The 18,915-nt window shown below is 30.8% G+C and overlaps 2 protein-coding genes across 2 annotated transcripts in view; both read right to left on the bottom strand.

Moving 5' to 3' along the window:
• LOC111710594 (uncharacterized) overlaps nucleotides 1–411 on the bottom strand; it is a 28,433-nt gene extending 28,022 nt beyond the window's left edge. Inside the window, exon 1 of the mRNA XM_023484705.1 lies at nucleotides 364–411. The gene's annotated coding sequence lies outside the window, so the exon portion shown is untranslated. The remainder of the gene's footprint in view (nucleotides 1–363) is intronic.
• Nucleotides 412–2,289: 1,878 nt separating this feature from the next.
• Nucleotides 2,290–16,798, bottom strand: LOC111710592 (uncharacterized). Its single transcript, XM_023484704.1, has 6 exons — nucleotides 16,711–16,798; nucleotides 15,642–15,687; nucleotides 9,928–9,991; nucleotides 8,806–8,919; nucleotides 3,079–3,141; nucleotides 2,290–2,593 (listed from the first exon to the last, which is right to left on the bottom strand). The coding sequence occupies exons 2-6, from the start codon at nucleotides 15,677–15,679 to the stop codon at nucleotides 2,333–2,335; spliced, it is 540 nt and encodes a 179-aa protein (XP_023340472.1). The 5' UTR covers nucleotides 15,680–15,687; nucleotides 16,711–16,798; the 3' UTR covers nucleotides 2,290–2,332.
• Between the last annotated feature and the right edge of the window lie 2,117 nt (nucleotides 16,799–18,915).

The raw sequence follows: 18,915 nt of genomic DNA, 5'->3' as shown, positions 1-18,915 counted from the left end.
TATTTGTAAATATTGTAAACTTTGTTGTCAGAAAAATAATTCAAATTGAAAATTCCCTCAGCATTATGGAGTACAGTTTATTTTATGGAAAATTATTCTTACAACTTTTTGACCTCTTTGAACCCAAACTAGCTTTGCAGATATATAGAAGTATTTTAGAAAGAGAAGTTTAAAACCTCAAGCTAAAATAAAATTAATTTTATTATAATGTGAATTGATTATTTACAACATGTTTCAACAGGAATTGTTTTATAATTCAACACTCTTTATAAGCAAAATTTTGTTGTTTGGGAGATAAAATCAGAGCTTGCTGGGACATGGACCTAACTGTTGATATGGTTTTTATTTAATTTTTGCAAATTCCTGTACACATTAGAACCGTTCTCTTCTTCTGAATGGCTGCAACAACAGTTTCTATAATAAGACTAGCTTTTATAGAAAATATACTTCTAAGCTTACTAATTGCCTGACAGCTTGTTAGTAAAACAAAATAGGAATAGAAAGCCGACTATTTCGTAGGGCTGGGCAGGTTCCAGCTTTTTCAAGATGTTTCGTTAACGGTTAGTTCAAACCGTTTTTAGAATATCATCTCAGGCAGCCCTTAGATTTATAGAGGGTTAGAACGAAACTTCGTTTTGTTGACGGTATTTTCCGTTTTTTTTAAAGTTACCGTTAGTTAACGATCTCAATTTTATTAATGGAGAAAATTTTCAACAACCTTTATTGGCTCCAGTCTTTAACAGTAACGTTAGTTTAATATTAACGGTGCTAAAACCCCAACAAAATTTTGTTAATGGTTAATGAAATTGATCACGATTTTGAACACAGAAAACGACATTTAAAAACGTGAAAACACGGAAAATATTTTTTTACTAGTTTCATGAAATTTTAGGAAGAAAAAAATCACTGTTAAAAGAATCCGTTTCGTTTTGTTTTTCAACTAAAGATATTTTTTTCAAAAACGGCTAATCTGATTTGTTAACGATTTAATAATTAACGGATTTTGTCTTTTGCTAACGAACTCTTCCGTTAATTTTCGCAAACCTCCGTTTCGTTAGAAGAACTTTGCCAGTCCTACTTTATTGCATTGATATATATTTATTATTTCTAACTTATTTTACAATATAAAGGAATTAGAAATTTTAAGTGTGTGGCAAGTCTTGGGTAAACAGACAAAAAAAAAATATAAGTTAATCTTGAACTTGTTTTAATTTGATTAGAATTTTTTTTCGCGGTATTTAAAGAAAAAATTACTAATTGTTTGGTTTTAACAAAAACAGGATGTTTTGCCATAGAATTCTTTTATCAGTTCTTTAGGATTGAACTTTATGTTCTTTTAATTATACTGCGAAAGCATTTGAAAGTTTGAATATTTTGTTCAAGTTTTCTAATCGGATGTTAGAAACATGAAATGTTTCATAACTTTGAGCATTGTATTCCAAATAGCAAAAATGTAGATTTCATTTAATAATCTTAAAATAAATTAAAATGATAACCCCATTTTTAAAAATTTTTTACACTTTTGGATTTAAATTATATAAGGCGCAATTTCTATTGACCTTTCATTTAAAGAGTGGCATGTCCGATTTACAACGAAACCCTTTAACCCTTATACAAAAAATCCTTATATTCTAATCTTAAAAGACTGGACTACTTTGGAAAATTCCACCTGATGGGGATTTAAGGGTTTCAACTCTCCATTTTGCATAGGCGGTGCAGTTATGGGTTTCCTTAATTCTGCTTTCGTCTGAAAGACTTTAATACAAAGGAAAGCAGGGATCTTCTACTGAAATCCCTTACACCCTTCTTCCTCCAAACTTCTTTATCGACACTATCACCGTGACATTTTTTGACTTTGAATGAAAAGAAATGTAAAGGATTTTTTTTTTTTTTTTAGTGCATAGGGTAGGAATAGAAGTTGGAGAACTCTAGAACTTTCACTTCCTTAAAACCGAGCATTAGGTGGTAACGCTATTTTCTGCCTTAAAGAAACCGAGCATTAGGCCTAATGCCCATTTTCTGCCTTATAGAAACCGAGCAATAGGTCTATTGCTCGGTTTCTATAAGGTAGAAAATGAGCATTAGGTCTAATGCTCATTTTCCACCTTATAGAAACCGAGCATTAGGCCTAATGCTCAATTTCTACCTTATAGAAACCGAGCATTAGGCCTAATGCTCGTTTACTACCTTATAGAAACCGAGCATTAGGCCTAATGCTCGTTTACTACCTTATAGAAACCGAGCATTAGGCCTAATGCTCGTTTTCTACCTTATCGAAACATGTCGCTCTATACTTATGGAAGGTCACTTGAAATTACGCATTCAGTCCCTTTTAAGTATTAAAAAGCCAAATCTTCCTAAAGGATCTATTCCGAGTAGAAGATCTCCACGCACTACACTTCTTTACAGCTATATCACTTGTCACAGTACAGTTATCACTTAGCTCAAAGCTACTATCACAATTTTGACCATTTCCTGCAGTGTAGTTGTTGTGCAGGGAGGGAAAATTTCCGTTTTGATTTAGACTGTGAGTATTACCATTTTTTTTGAGCCTGTGATTATGAGAACAGTTCGATTGAAAAACTGTAACATTCTGTAATAAAAAAAACATTAGGAATAGGGCTTCCAGCGAAATGGGGAATTTTTTCTCGCCGAAAATTTCGCATTTTTTAGCCACAATAGGTATGCGCAATACGTTTAGGTAATGTGTTAATACGTTTAGGTAAAAGAAAAATTCAAAAAATAAATTCAATCAAGAGTTTACTGGTATCCATTCATTAGTTTCCGATGGTTCCATAAAATGGGGGATATTATGCCAATTAACAGACAACATTTCTGTCCAATTCCAACAAATTAGGAGAGCAAATTATCATGATAGAAACATTGGATAGAAATAAAAGCAACTATTATATATTTTCTTTGTATGTAAAAGTTGAATAAGCATGAAACACAAATCACTTTTACTTGCAGGAGGACCCACGAAAATTCTAACTTTTTAATAAGTTTTTTTTTTTTAAATTCGATATTCTTATTCCACTGACAAGGCCGGACACTTGAGCTAGTTTTATAAAATTATACCTCTCGTGCAGAATGTGATGTAGAGCTGCTGCGTCCTGAACTGGATTGACTGGATTGTGGCGCCTGGTCAACAACATTGTTTTTGTAACACTTATTCGTATGTGGATCTTTTAAAGAAAGAAATATATGTTAAAATTTCAAGTCATCCTCCATTTAACCCTATCCCTGCTGGGGTACTTGAAAACCAGGATATGCTGGGGGGGGGGCAATTTGACCCCCCCCCCTCTAAATCCCATGTTTGATGTCCAAATATGATAAATCTTACATCATTGGAAAGCTCTTGTGCTCTATTTTTAGAATCTGCAAAAAAATTTGCAAATTTGCAAAAATTGAATCTTTTATCGCAAAATCCAGTTATATAGTAAAAATGTTTGCAAAAAAAAATTTGTCCAAAAAATGAAAATTTATACATTTTTGAAAAGCCCTTGACCATGCCATTTCAAATATGCAAAAAATTTTGCAAAATTTTAAATAACCTGATTTTTAATCAAGAAAAACTAAAAATTGCAAATTTCCTTTGGCAGGTCGTTTGCAAAAAATTTGAATTTTTTTTTGCGCAAAACTTGTGCAATCTGTTTCCTTATGTCATAGGCTTTCCAAAAAGCTAAATTTAAAAAAAAAGTGAAAGTGGGTCAATACAAAGATTTAGTTTGTTACAGGAAAAAGCAGTCATTCAGGCAGTGTGCCTGAGGACTCAGGCAGTTAGTATTAAAGCCCGGTTTTAGGCCTAAAGGGAGGGCTTTGGGTATGTAGGAAAAGTCAGAAAATTTCAACAGCCTCAGACCAATACTTTTTGAGTTATGTAAAAAAAACTACAGGGGGGGTCAAAGTGACCCCCCCCCCCCCAGCAGGAATAGGGTTAAAAAGATGCTTGCTAGATTCACAATTGTACTCTTAACATCTTTATCTGATCTAATAATGTGGGAGATATTAGAGTTATTTTCTAGATGAAAAATGTTTAGATTCTAACAGTTTCCTGAAAAGTGCGATGTTGTGAATTGGACAAATCATTTATGAAATGTCCTATAATTGAAATGACCTGTCTTTGAAATGTCCTTTCTATGAAATGTCTTTTATGAAATGTCCTATCTATGAAATGTACTGTCTATGAAATGTCCCGTCTATGACATGTCCTTTAAATGAAGTGTCTTCTATAAAATGTCTTCTATGAAAGGTCCTATCTATGAAAAGTCATACCTATGAAATGCCTCATTCATAAATTGTCCTTTTATGAAATGTCCTATCTTTGAAATATCAGATGTCCCAACACCTGTATGCATACTGTTCAATTTAAATTGCCTTGCTGCCTAAAGTCGGTAAATTATTTAAAATAAACAGTAGTTTACAGTGTTTTATGCCAACAAATAATACAAAAAATCCTTATATTCTAATCTTAAAAGACTGGACTACTTTGGAAAATTCCCCCTGATGGGGATTTAAGGGTTTAAACTCTCCATTTTGCATAGGCGGTGCAGTTATGGGTTTCCTTAATTCTGCTTTCACTTTAATACACAGGAAAGCAGGGATCTTCTACTGAAATCCCTTACACCCTTCCTCCTCCAAACTTCTTTATCTCTTTCCTACCGGCTCCACAACTCGATGTCACACGAACTATTTAAAACATAGAAACAAGAACCAAGAAACAAGAAGAAAAAAGAAAATTGAACAGAAAAAATTGGAATTCTCTTATGGATAAGCTTTACACTATCAATTTATTCCATGAGCGAATAGAGACAATGTTGGAGATGGGTTTGAGAGATGTCTTCCCCCCCCCCCCCCCTCCCCTTCCATTTCACACTGAAAGAAAATACACAAGAAATATGTGCTTGGTTGTGATTTAAACTGTGAGTATTACCATTTTTTTTGAGCCTGTGATTATGAGAACAGTTCGATTGAAAAACTGTAACATTCTAAAAAAAAAACATTAGGAATAGGGCTTCCAGCGAAATGGGGAATTTTTTCTCGCCGAAAATTTCGCATTTTTTAGCCACAATAGGTATGCGCAATACTTTAGAAAAATAGGAAAAAATGGGCACCTTGACTTAGTTCCAAAAGATGTCAAAAGAATATGTTTTTCAAAATTAGCAGAAATATGATTGAAAGATGTATAAACAAGAGAAAAATGAAGAACAAGAAATAAAAAAATGTCAAAATATTGGCATCTGATTTCCAGAATAAATTTGTGTACAGTAAATAAATTATCTTTTGGCCCACCTTTCTTTGTGTTTGATTCTGGTTTATCATGACAAAACCCCAGTTTTCTGTACCAAAGAGTAAATATAGGGTTTTAATGTAAATGTGTATCATAAGTTAAACTTTATATTTAAATTAAATAAGATTTCAATTAAACCTAGCATAATTTAATTATTTTGCAAATATTTTTATTTAAGATTGGTCAAACATTATGATTTAAAATAAATCATAAATATTCAATTACTTTTTTTTGAAAGCTGAAATTTATTAATTTGAAAAGTCCTTGGAAAATGGCTGCGGCCGCATGTGTCACATGATAATATTCTTTAAAAGTAACATAAACATTTATTACATTTTTCCAGCGTATTTATTTTTATTTTCTAAACCTCCCCAGCACCCTAATCATTAAAGATTGAGGTATAATAACCCCTCCCCCATCAACATTAAACAAAATAGCCTAATTTGGGATTTGATTCAGAGATGTTCAGAGATTGTTATAAGGTTAATCGATGCAATTTAATGTAAACCCGTTTTAAATAGCTGGGCAAACCAAATTCACCACAATACCCTTGCAAATTATTTCTGATAAACAATGTTTTTCCAGTTTGAAAAGTGTTTAACACTCATAACTTTGATTTGTTTTCTTGTAAAACAAATGCAAAAATTATTTCTGTAGAAAAACCGCAATTTATACTCATTGATAAAGTGTTTCTTTAGATTACGCTTACGTACTGTCTCTTTAAGTGAATTTAGTAATTTTTACTAAAATTGGTTCTAAACATATTTAGACATTTATAACAAATGTAAATTTCCAAATTAAAAAAAAATACAAAATTAAACAACAATCATTGCACTGTTCCCCAGTAATTACTGTATAAAATATGAAAAAGTTAGGTTTTAATCAACATAATTGAGACTAAAATATGGATCATTTCCTTTAAAGAGAAGAATATTAGGAACTGGTTTCAACATTTTTTTCTGCGAAATTAAATAAAACTTTGTCAACATTTTAATTAACAGATTTTATAAATTCATTCATTCTTCATTCATTCTTTGCAAATCTTTTAGCTTTTGAGCAGATCAGGTAGGTCACGTTTCTACTTTTTAATTGATTTAAATTAGTCAGAACATTTCAAAAGTAATGTTTTTAACTTTAGTCGACGTTTTGAGTTACACGGTAAGACTAAAATGTTTTTAAAAGATTCAATGGTTAAGGGTAGGGGGGGGGGGATACTTCGGGTGGGGGGTTGAATAAATCATCCAACCCCACCCCCCCTGTTTGTGTACATAAATAAATCTGAAGGCGGTCTGACTGTAAGTTAAATAGTATTGCTTACATATAATCCTATTGCTGAATCAGCGGTTATAAATGTATTCGTTGTTATTAATATTATTTTATTTACAGAAAACAGTTCAGTTTTAATTTTTTTTGGAAAAAAAAAATACTAAGAATATTTAAACTTTACCAGAAAATAAAGAAAATATTTTGCATCCATATAAATAAAAAGTAGGTTTTCTGTTTATTTGTTTATTTTGATGTTAGATTATAACTAATGAAAAACTGGACCGATTTGCCTCAAATTTAAGAGACTCGGTTGAAGGAAGGGAATGTTTTTATAGCCTAATTTATAAATTTTAAGTTGGGTGGGCAAAGTCGGGTTTCCAGGCTATTCATTTATAAAGTTAATTTTACTCACTTTGAACTCTGTTTTGAATATACTTATAATAGGAAAAGCCTGAATGTACCTTTATAATATAAAACAATAATTTCTGTTTTAGTGTTTATTTTTGTGTTAGTTTGTTTGTTTGTATATTCGATCAAAATTTATCAACCCCTATGCAGACTTGCCTCAAATTTTGATAGAGCAAAGTTGTAAAAAACATGGAAACTTTCTTTGCCCTCAGTTTAAAGGTTGAGAAGGTTGATTTTTAAGCTTCCAGGCAAAGTTGAGTTCCCAGTCTACTTTTTAGATAATGTTGTCTATATTTTCTTTTCCAGCGGATTTTCCTGAAGCTTCAAATTTTTGAATGATTGCAGTTTTCACACTTGTGGATTTGCAAATATTAATATATGTCGTCACTTTCCAACTTTCTTGAAAGGATGAAATGTAAGGATTTGTATTATTGATATCTTCTATAGGTATTGATTCCAAATATATGACTTTTGTGTATTGGGGCAATTTATCGTAAAGCAGATTTGGAAGTATTTTTTTGTTGGAGAGTCACAAAATATTTTACAATTTTGTTGGTCTCCCTATTCTCATCTTGTGACAAACGGTGTGTCCCATAAAACTCAAGAAATGATGTTAAATAGAAAAATGAAAACATGAAACTCCGCCATAAGCAGGAACTTAAACCTCCGGTTCTTTTGAGGTATACAACCGCCTTTAGGCAGATGGAGCATGTAAATTGTTTACATATACATACATATTGTTAAGGATGGATCGTTTTTATTTTTTTGAGAAAAACGATCATTTCGTTTTAAAAATGAAAGAAAAACTAAGAACGGATAGATCGTTTTTATAAACGATCGTATTTGAAAACGACCGTTAACGACGACCCTTCGCTAACGATTGTTAACGAATTTTTTAGAAGAAAATACATCTTATGTTCTGAAAATCTGTTGGTCAGAGATCATTTAGGTTATTTATTTCTCTCGTTAAAAAAAATGTTTAGACATTATTCATTACCTTAATTTCTTTTTTAAAAAATAATTCATTATCTTAAAACTCATATTCATTAGCGAATTTTTCTTCTTAAACAATCGTTTCGAAAAATTAATGTTTTTTCATTTTTTGAAAGTTCAAAACAAGTGGTTCGTTTTAGAAAACGATCGTTCTTTTTCTAAAAACGAAACGATCGTTTTGAGAAAAACAACTCTACTTAAAACATTGGTGTAAATTGGAATTCTTGTCAATTTCTAGGGTTCAATGGTTACAGGCAACTAGATTATCAAATACTAGAATCTATTTGGTTTGAAGGAAAATTTGTATTTATAGAAAGAATACAAATATTCAGCAAATATCTGTAAAATGAAAATTTCAGGAAATTTTGTTGAAATCGAATAAATTTTCATCAGATTTCTTGACTTAAAGAATCCATGGAATCAATAGAAAACACTTTAATGAATCAGATTAAAGGGACTGTAACGGTACTTCATATGACCCTCCATTTATTGAGTATTTTAAAAAGTCAAATTAACTCTGAATTTCAATAAAAAAAGAACAGCTAAACGTAATCCTATATAATAGTGGGTCTTTATTTATAACGTGGTATGTCCTATTCACGATAATGACCTTTAAACCTTTATCTGACACTTAAAACTATAAAACACTTCCTTGATTGTTTCTTCAACATGGATTTAAAAGTTATTTTTATAGATAACCTACGATTTGTACATTTTCAGATAGAAAAAGAAAACTTTCGTATCCAGATTAAAGGGTACAGTTGTAAATGGGATATGACACTAATTAAATTAATACTACGTTGTCAGTCCGTTTGAGGAAGGTTTGAGTGATTTCAACGTTGTATTGCCTGATCTGTGAGATAATGCCAACCATGCAGAATAGTTTGCTGGCAGAAGGTAGAGAAACAATCCCAGTAGGTTGGAAGGGGGCCTTCATAGTAATCTGATTCAAGAAATCCTTCCTAAATATTAGAATAGTATTAAGCTTAGTTAGTAGGTTGGGAGGGAGCCTTCATAGTAATCTGCTTCAAGAAATCCTTCCTATGTATTAGAATAGGATTAAGTTTATTTAGTAGGTTGGAAGGGAGCCTTCATAGTGATCTGATTCAAGAAATCCTTCCTAAATATTAGAATAGGATTAAGCTAATTTAGTAGGTTGGGAGGGAGCCTTCATAGTAATCTGATTCAAGAAATCCTTCCTAAATATTAGAATAGGATTAAGCTTATTTAGTAGGTTGGAAGGGGGCCTTCATAGTAATCTGATTCAAGAAATTCTTCCTAAATATTAGAATAGTATTAAGCTTATTTAGTAGGTTGGGAGGGAGCCTTCATAGTAATGTGATTCAAGAAATCCTTCCTAAATATTAGAATAGGATTAAGCTTATTTAATAGGTTAAGAGGGAGCCTTCATAGTAATCTGATTCAAAAAATCCTTCCGAAATATTAGCATAGTATAAGCTTACTTAGTAGGAGCCTTCATAGTAATCTGATTTAAGAAAGACTTCTAAATCATTAAAATAAGATGAAAGATTAAGATAAAAGATTTGAGTTTTTTCCTACAGGAATGGCTAGCTGTACTTATTGAGAACAAAAAGGGAAAAATAATTACCATCGAATATGCTTTTCTGTTTCAACAAAAAAAAACCAAATTAATGTAATGAATTTAAACTTATGTATGTGAATCAGATTCAGAACTTGATTATAAACTGTATTGTACTGTATTGTATAGGGTTTAGTACTTGTGAATCAGATTTAGAGCTTGACTATAAATTGTATAATTATATTGTACTGTATTGTATAGGGTTTAGTACTTGTGAATCAGATTCAGAGCTTGACTATAAACTGGATAATTATATTGCACTCTATTGTATAAAAATCTCTGCTTGTAAATCAGTACAGAACTATTTATGTACTAAAATACTATTATGCTTCAACATTGTATTATGCAGAATAAAATGGCTGAACTGTACCTGGGAATCAGATACGGAGCCGGATCCACGATCCATATTTACATTTCCATTACAACCCTTTAACCTGAACATAAAAATATAAAGTAGGGATAATGAGGAAAAATTTATATAAAGGGCGTCTCGAAAAAAAAATATTAATTTCTGAGGAAAAACCTGAATTAAAATGAAGATCCATATTCAGGGTTACCAACAAAGGATGAGACTTCAGAGACCACTGTACGAAATCGGCATAGGATGTTTTATTACTCATGATTTCTTTCTTTCCTTGGCAAATCATTGAATAAGTCGTTCTTGACAGTAGATAAAATTCAAACACGGGATTGTTTTATTTAAAGAATTTCAGGTCGGCTTTATACAGTCTCATCCTTTGTGGGTAACCTTGTATTTATACATACATTATGGTACTAATTCACATAAGGTTGATTTTTAGCTGAGAAATTTAGTTTCCAGCTGGGTTCCGAATCTAGTATTTTGTAATCCTATTGATACCAACATGTCCAAGATACCAATGTAATGGATCCAAGAAGATGAATACAATGATAAATATTTACTCTTGATGGGAGTGTATAAAATCTCCTATTTCGAGAAGAAGAAAAACACAATATCTTATTTTCCCTTCAAAGTCAATAAATGGATGTATTTACAACAAGGGTAAAGCTTGCAAATCTATGTTTTTAAAGGTGGAATTCGAGCAAACCGGTATTCAGTTTTGTGGTTACAGTACACGCACCCCTGAACCTCTAGTAAAAGTAAATTCAAACTAAAGTCTGACCGCATCAACCTTGTTGCACAGGCTAGTTCTATTGAGTGTCTGCTTTATTTAACCAATGTCTGGGCGATACAGTACAAACTGGGACCGTAAAGGTTGACCTGACTCGGAAATTCAAATGTACTACGGCTGCCCGTGAGTAAGTATTATTTTTCCGAAAAAAACTGGAAAATTAGGAGGGGTTTCTGTTGGTAAATCGCTAAGATTTCTAGTTTTCGGAAAATATGCCGTTTAAATAATTTAGCTTTTCTAACTTTTGAGTTTTCTTTTTTATTTCTTAAATGGAATCCTTTTTTTCAACCTTGTGTCATAAACCTTTTCTTTACAACCATGAATTCTACTTGCTATAGTGATTAAAAAAGTAAAATGTTAAGACGAGTGTTCAGTTTCTTTAAATTGTAGATTGTAGAATTTTTCATGTCTTATAGTTTAATTCACTCTGAACTACAAATTTCACATTTCACATTTCTTTTGAAATAGATAAATCAAACTTGATGATTTACATAATATAAATATCATCATCAGAATGATTTAAAACTTAGAATATTTTTCATTTCTATATTTTGGGAAACAGACAAGCCAAGTATATTTAAAGATTAACTTTAATATAAATATGATGATTAGAAAATAATAATTTTTATTTTTAGATTACTCATTACCAGTCCTCTTTAGAAAAGGGGACTAAGTGTAAGAGAAACTGTCAATATCTTGTCTTAAAGATTATCTATTTTCTGTAAAACTCGACTTTCTTCAATTTCTTTTGACGAATCAAATTCATCGAAAAACGGATTTTTTTAGATCATTTAAGAATTTTAACGGCCAAAAAGTTCAGCTTATCTTGTTCTCTAAAATAAAAAATCGATAATTATTTTATTTGATCATTTACTTAAAAGTGTGTTGTTTTTTTTTGTAAAGTTGGGACAAAATAATTGTACCGCATAATATTTAAAGTAAACATTAATGTGTTTGACAAATACAAGCGTTTTATCTAAAAACTTTAAATTTAAAAGATAAATAAATAAAATTCCTTTATCCTTGATTTTTGAACTAGGTTTAAATGGTACCAATGTAAATCGAGGACAGCACTCTTAAAATAGAATGTTACTTTAAATTATTAAGCACATTTGATGAGAAAGCTTCGGAGCTTTGAATTGGAATTAATGATAATTAGAATCTTCTTTGAATGGAAATGATTGATTCACTAATTATTAATAGGTTCTTTCTTTTTACATTTTATTTTTAGTCCATAATCTTCACTTATCCTTCACCCTCTCTCACCCCTCTCCCCTCTCCCTTTCCCCCCTATTACTCCATACCCTTAGACCCTTAAAGGAATAAAGAAGCTTTAAGATGTCAGATCTCCTATTAATGGTCAGTTGGTGGAGTTAGTGCAAGAAACCACAAAAAGATTTTGGGTAGATATGTAGATATGTAGAAATGTGAATTGAGATTCAATTTATTTCAAAAATATTATTTATCGTTATCTATTTGCATGAAAAGAATTTATTTTATTAAAAGAAGTTTGTTTTTAAAGAACAAATCTTTAAAGTATTCATTATAATTTTATTTATTTCTATCAATAAAACAAAAAGAAACAGACAAAAAAATTTAAGTTTAAAACTTTTCTAATAGTTTGTTTTTATATAGAAAATAAAGGAAATCCGTGTTTTTTAAAATGAATTATTTTCTTTTCTGCAAAAATTACTCGCGTATTGCTTGCTTCAGAAAGAATGGGAACATTATCAGAATTAAACACTTTTAGAACCAGAAAATTTAATAAAGTTTTCTAGGGCACCGGTGTGAATCGGTAATGCCAACTTTAAATGGAGGGTTGTTTAAGATTATGACGACACTCCCTTTAATTAAACAGTTTGTGAACTATATACTTGTCCCACTGTGACTGTGGTAACTGTTTGCAATGGAATAGAATTTACAGTATTTCTAACTTTCTTTTGAAGTTTCAATTCTTCTCTTTACATTCACATACAAGAATTCTAATTTAATCTTAAAGGTAAAAAGAAACCAATTCAAAACAAAGATACAATTTAAATATAAAATATAAAACTTTCTGTTTTAAATTCAATTAAAACTATTATTTTAAAGCGATGCAATTGTAACAATTTTGCTTATAACACATTCCTTTCTATATATAGTGACATATACACTCTGCAGACTTTTCATACGTCCAATTCTTGGAAACTTTATCTACAAGTCAAGGATCTTAAAGCACTTTCATTTTTTACATTATCATTTTCATTTCTTTTTTAGAATCTAGTAATTTAAAGGATATTTTTGAATATAATTCAGAATAGGATAAAAACGATAATAAGGCCGCAGTTTTTAAAAATGTCTAAAATATTTCATTACTTACTACGTATTTAAGCTACAGATCTAAAACCTAATTATATTTTTGAAAAGCCATTGAAAAATGGATTTATAAACATGTGTTATTTCCTTAATATTTAAGATTTTAAAAAAAATATTTTTCAAACCTTTTTGGACATTTATTTCAAACCTTCCTAGCACATGAAGTTAGACGTCTAATTTACCTTCCTCACCCCCCCCCCAATCTACGAGCAATGAGCATTCAATGCAACCCGATACGTTTACCTTAAGGCCTTTTTCTAGGGGTAATATGTTTGAAAATAATTTCAAGACAATCATGCTTTGAATGTGTTTTTTTAGTTCCCATCAATGTTTATTATTATTTCTACTAAAGTCCTGTGGTCATTTATAATTTTGATATTTTGCTCTGCACTGAAGATTACAAAGAACTAGTTTTTGTTCAGATTTCCAAGATAAATGAACCAGCTGTGTCCGGTACACGGTGAACTAGAAGTCCATTGAGTACAAACTTTAGAACCCAATTTTACCCTTGTTTAATGTAGATTTTTCGTATTTATTATTTTGTACTTTTTTTAAAATGTGTTTTAAATATTCAACTTTACAGAAGTTTTTTTTGACGAATTTTAAAATCAAAATATAACTGAGCATATTTCGACGCAGAAGGATGCAATTTCAAGTCGATAGTTTTGCGTGGAAAGAGTTTACTTAACAAATACTCTAGATTACACAGATAGGACAACAGAAGGGATCTCTGTGTTAGGCTGAGATTTAAACTTTTGAATATGCTGATCTACAATTCCCAATTTGATCTGGACAAAAGAAGGTGGTAAAATCTTTGGCGACATTACTTAAACGACTTAGAGACCGATCGTATCTTTATCAGTTTTTAGCACTAGTATATGATCAGCAAGTTTGTTTTGTTTCATAATAGAAATTCAATTCTTTAATTCCTCTTTTCGGAAGACATTGTTAACGATCAGAAATTTTTAGCGATCAGACATGTTAACGATCAGACATTGTTAACGATCAGACATTGATGAAGATCAGACATGGTTAATCAGCAGACATTGTTAACGATCAGACATGGTTAATGATCAGAAATTGTTAATGATAAGACATTGTCAATGATTGTCAATTGAGTTATGAATGAAAACATGTAAGATTTCAACATAACGTAAAATTTACTTTAGATTAACGTTTGTCTGCGCTTAATATTCAAATTAAGTAATTTTTATTCCAAGCAAAAGGTTAGTATTTCATTTTGTCAAAACCTAAACTGCTGCTCATAATCTATCAAAACCTAAACTGCTGCTTCCAATCTATCAAAACCTAAACTGCTGCTCATAATCTATCAAAACCTAAACTGCTGCTCATAATCTATCAAAACCTAAACTGCTGCTCATAATCTATCAAAACCTAAACTGCTGCTCCCAATCTATCTGAAGGGATTAATACAATTGTTAAACCAAGACTTTATATCCATGAAAAACATAAACAATATATTACTAATGACACAACAAACTTTTCTTTTCATTAATAAACTTTATCAACTTGATATAAAACTAAGTTTCTTCCCAGATAGATGCTGAAAATAGTTTCAGACCTTTTCCTCAATTTTTTGATGAACGGATTTTGCAATATGCACGCAAAAATATTTTGGTATATAAATCACTTAGGTTTTCAAAAATGTTGTCTTTGTCATATTTCACACAATTTTTGTTCTGTCATATTTTTTGTAAAACTGAATATCACAATAAATATTTTTTTTGGTTGCAATTAAGTAGATTTTTTTGGCAGATTTTTTATGTAGAACCAAAAGGCTCTTTAAAAAAGTGATAAAGATTAGTATCACATTATGAAGATTAGATTAGATAAGAAGATTATGATCCAGTAGTAAATTGTAAAAACTATATGTTTTCAGTCAAATTTTAGGAAAAATGAAAATGAAATTTTGCAATAACATAAACTTCTTGATTTTTCTAAAGTTGCATTAACCAATCTCTAGTTTATGGTATACTAATTAACAGAATATTATAATAATAATGTTATAATTATTTAACTAATGTTATAATTTAAATAATGTTATAATTTAAGAGTTTTGTTTGGATTAAAATTTAAAAGTAAGGCACCTTCAACTAAGTTTTATGTATGTACTGAAGTGACTAGCAGAACACTGACCAAAGAAATAGTAGGTTTTAGCAGAGAGTGATTGTATTATATAAGGAAGCGGTTGCACTTTAAATACAACAGTTTTGGCTTTTCTGGAAAACAAATCTTAGAAAATTGAATTTGACCAATAGCAATGTTGTGCAGTGTAACAAAACCAAAATATTTGATTTGTAAAGAAAAATTGTAGGATTTGATCCAAATGTTATTATTGCTCTGGACCACTGCCAGATCAAAACTAATGAACGCAGAAATTTGATATCTTGTCCAAAGAATTCTTTTCCAATAATTTGTTTTAGAAATTTTATCTATTTTTAGAGTTCACAGAAGTCCTAAATATTTAAGGGTCTCAGGAACCCAAGACATTTTAGGGTTCTTATGGGATCTTAGGGGTCAAATGGGGCCAAAATTTAAGACAAAAAATGTAACTCACCGACTATGCTCTTTGCAATGTGATGGATGGCTGCACATATTCAAATCTAAATCAATTTTAAATTTTATAGAAATTTTTTATCTTCCTCTGAATTCTGAATTCTCATCATAAAAAATTAACTTTACGTAAAAAAAACTTTTATATAAACATTAGCATTAATGTTTAGTTATTTCCTGAAACCATGTTTTTTTTTATAAATAATAAAAAATCGAAAGATTTCTTTAGAAATAATAACAAATTGGGACCCAAAAAAGAAATTGTAAATTGAAAAGGATCGCTGCTTAAGTAAAATTGTACTGGCTCTACCCCCTCCCCCCAACCTAAACCTACCCACCTCCCCCTGGTAACCGCCAAAAAAGTCCTTGGAAAAAAAGTTTCCGGAAAAAAAGTCCTAAAATTTCAAACTAAAAAAGTCTTGTGGAAAAAGTCCTTTTATTAAAAAGTCTCCGGAAATAAAGTCCTAATAATTCGAGACTTAATTTTCCAGGACTTTTGTCTGGCTCCAGTATTATTTTATACAAAAAGGTCCTCGGAAAAAGATTCCTGTAACAAGTGAAAAGGATGATTCACAACGGAAAAAAAGTCCTGGCTGTAAACATCCTATCAATATAATAATATAAAATATATTTATTACATATGTATATATTTATCACGAGTTTAGTTAGCATTTTCTTTTTCATATTACTTAAGAATATAAAACTAGCCCTGTATATGATGTACATAATACACTTGTACGGGGGATTTTATACACAACTTTTCTTGGGACTTTTTTTCCGGGTTTTTCTTTTTCTCAGATTTATTTTCTTCAGGACTTTTTTTCCTGAGACTTTTGGCAGCCGCATACTATTTTAGGAAAAAAGTCCCAGGAATCCAAAACACAAGACTTTATTTCCAGTTACATTTTTTCCAAGGACTTGAGAAAATTCGGACTTTTTTTGCAAAGTTTTTATTTCCAGGTTTTTTTCCGGAAACTTTTTTTTCCCGGGACTTTCTTACATAATTCCCTCCCCCCACCCCCTACCTACCCACAACATAAATACAAAATATAAATTCGTATTTTGATATTTACCTTAATAGAAGCATTGCTTACTGTCTGAACATTTTTTTCTATAAGATATAAAACATTCATACTTATAATAGGAGAGAGATGATCGATAGTAAACAGTGTGTACAATTCAACAGCATTTAGCTAAGCAATTTTAAATCTATGGTATAGGTTAAATTATTTCTCCATTCTTTCATTGATCTTTCAAAACGAGTAGATTTCGGGATTTCCAAAATATTTTTAAAAGTACAATTACTAGAAAACTCTGAAATAGGAAAGATACGTTGTAAACCCAAGTTATGTCTTTAAATAGTTCAATAAGCATCGAACACAGGTAAGTTAATTTCGTAATGTGAACAGACTCATTTCATTTAATTACTGGTTTAAAAAGTGTCTATTGTAAAACTATTTGTCTTGTAACATGATATTCTAAAGGACAAGTTAAATTCGAAGTATTTTCCATTGATAAAGTGTCATAACCGATTCATAAAAAATCGCAATGAAAAGAATAATTGAAAACTTTTCAAGTTAAAAAACCGACGGTATCCTCCACAAAATTGATTATGATAAAGGATTTAAGGATACTCCTGTGAATCGGCACCCCGCTCTTCAAGTGGAAGTTCAATCAATATTAGATTTCAATTGAAGAAGGATTAGAATAAGGCTGGTTAAACACTGACCAGAAAAACATGTTTATCAATTGGATGTATTTCTAGTTTTTATATATAAAAATTACGTCGGATTATGTTGTATTACTACTACGAATTATTTTTACTTCTTTAAAACTAAATTGCTGAAGCAACTGCAGAGCCTTATTTGACTTGTATAAGAACTTGAGTAACCCTCCCCGGGCTAGCTACATACCTATTCCAAGTTTTAAAAAAAAACTTTTTAGGTTAAAAACTGGGGGTTTATAGTTTAAACGACATGGAAAGATTCAAATATCACTAAAAGAGAGAAATCTCCCCCCCCCCCTTTAAACAATAGAATAATAGCACCCCTGTCACGTGGATTTAACGGTTCTGTCAATATTTCAGAAAACTGTGACTTTCGATCACAATTTGATTCCTTTTCCATAATTTTATAGCATTTTATTATGCATGTATTTTTGTTGGCATATACATTTTGAATGAAAAAGTATAAAACAAACAAATCTGTAAGTCTAAAGACTGTTGAGTTTTAGACGAAAACACGTTTGATTTCAAATGAAAGAAACCGAATGCTTCTCTCACTCGTTAGTTCGGGGTGCTGAATCTATATATATATATAAAGTTTTAATATCTGTTTCGGTGTTTGTTTGTCCGATCATAACTCTGGAACCCCTGGACCGATTCGCCTCAAATTTTTATAGGGGAACTCAGTAAAACTTAACTTGGTTTAAAGATTGAGTGTGTTAAAGATTATTGGGAAAGCTCGGCTTCCAGGCAAAACTAGGTTCCCAAGCTAGTAGTATATAATCTAGGAGAAACCAATGTGTAGGATGTTTCTATATTTGATGATTGAGTGCGTGGTGAAGGTCTGGACGGGAACTGAGGTTCCAGGATCCCGGCTTCTCTCTTCTCTTCTCCCGGTATACATCTTATACTCCCGGAGCCAGGGTTCATGTAAGAACAGGGACGGAGGAGTAGGGAGGAGGAGGGAGGAAGGAGGAGGAAGGAGGGAGGAAGAGGGAAGGGGGTTAAGCCANGTTTCCCTTATAAACCGACGGAGAAAGGGTGGGAGAAGATAAACTCTTTTTTGATGAGAAAAAGGTAAAGAGGAAATGTCTCCCATAGGAATTATTTTTGACTGTTTGACAAATAGTCTTAATAACTTCTATTTAGCAAGGTTTTAGAGTAAATTGTTATGGTGGTTTAGTACAGAAATGCAACTTTTGAAATTATTCGAAGAGTTAATAAAGAAAGTTTAAAACTTTAAGATAAAATTAATGAATCATATTAATTCATATTTTGAATCGTTTTTCCTCTTTATAAATGAAAATAAAAAAAAACATTAAACGCTCAGATTTTTGGCAAATGTACGATAAATAATATTTTATTTTCATATTTCTTTGAAAAATTTATTTTAATGGTTTGTTTGAAGTTTGTTGTGGATAGAATTCTCTGATAAAACTTGAATTCAATAAAAAATTAAAATTTTAAAAAAGGTTCAAACAATTAGTTTAATAGAGTTACAGTAATCCCTTTCTTCAGTTTTTCCCATAACTCCCATAGTTTAAACGACATGGAA

Source organism: Eurytemora carolleeae, unplaced genomic scaffold, assembly GCF_000591075.1.
Source record: "Eurytemora carolleeae unplaced genomic scaffold, Eaff_2.0 scaffold984, whole genome shotgun sequence".
Taxonomy (NCBI): Eukaryota; Metazoa; Arthropoda; class Copepoda; order Calanoida; family Temoridae; genus Eurytemora; species Eurytemora carolleeae.
This window is presented reverse-complemented; position numbering and strand designations above follow the sequence as displayed.

Bases quoted from the DNA above. Each gene is read 5' to 3' on its own strand.
- LOC111710592 (XM_023484704.1), bottom strand. From the start codon at position 15,679: ATGTGCAGCCATCCATCACATTGCAAAGAGCATAGTCG. The intron at 9,992-15,641 runs GTGAGTTACATT...TTTTATGTTCAG, and splicing joins CATTGCAAAGAGCATAGTCG to GTTAAAGGGTTGTAATGGAA. The intron at 2,594-3,078 runs GTATAATTTTAT...TTTTTATTACAG, and splicing joins CATCACATTCTGCACGAGAG to AATGTTACAGTTTTTCAATC.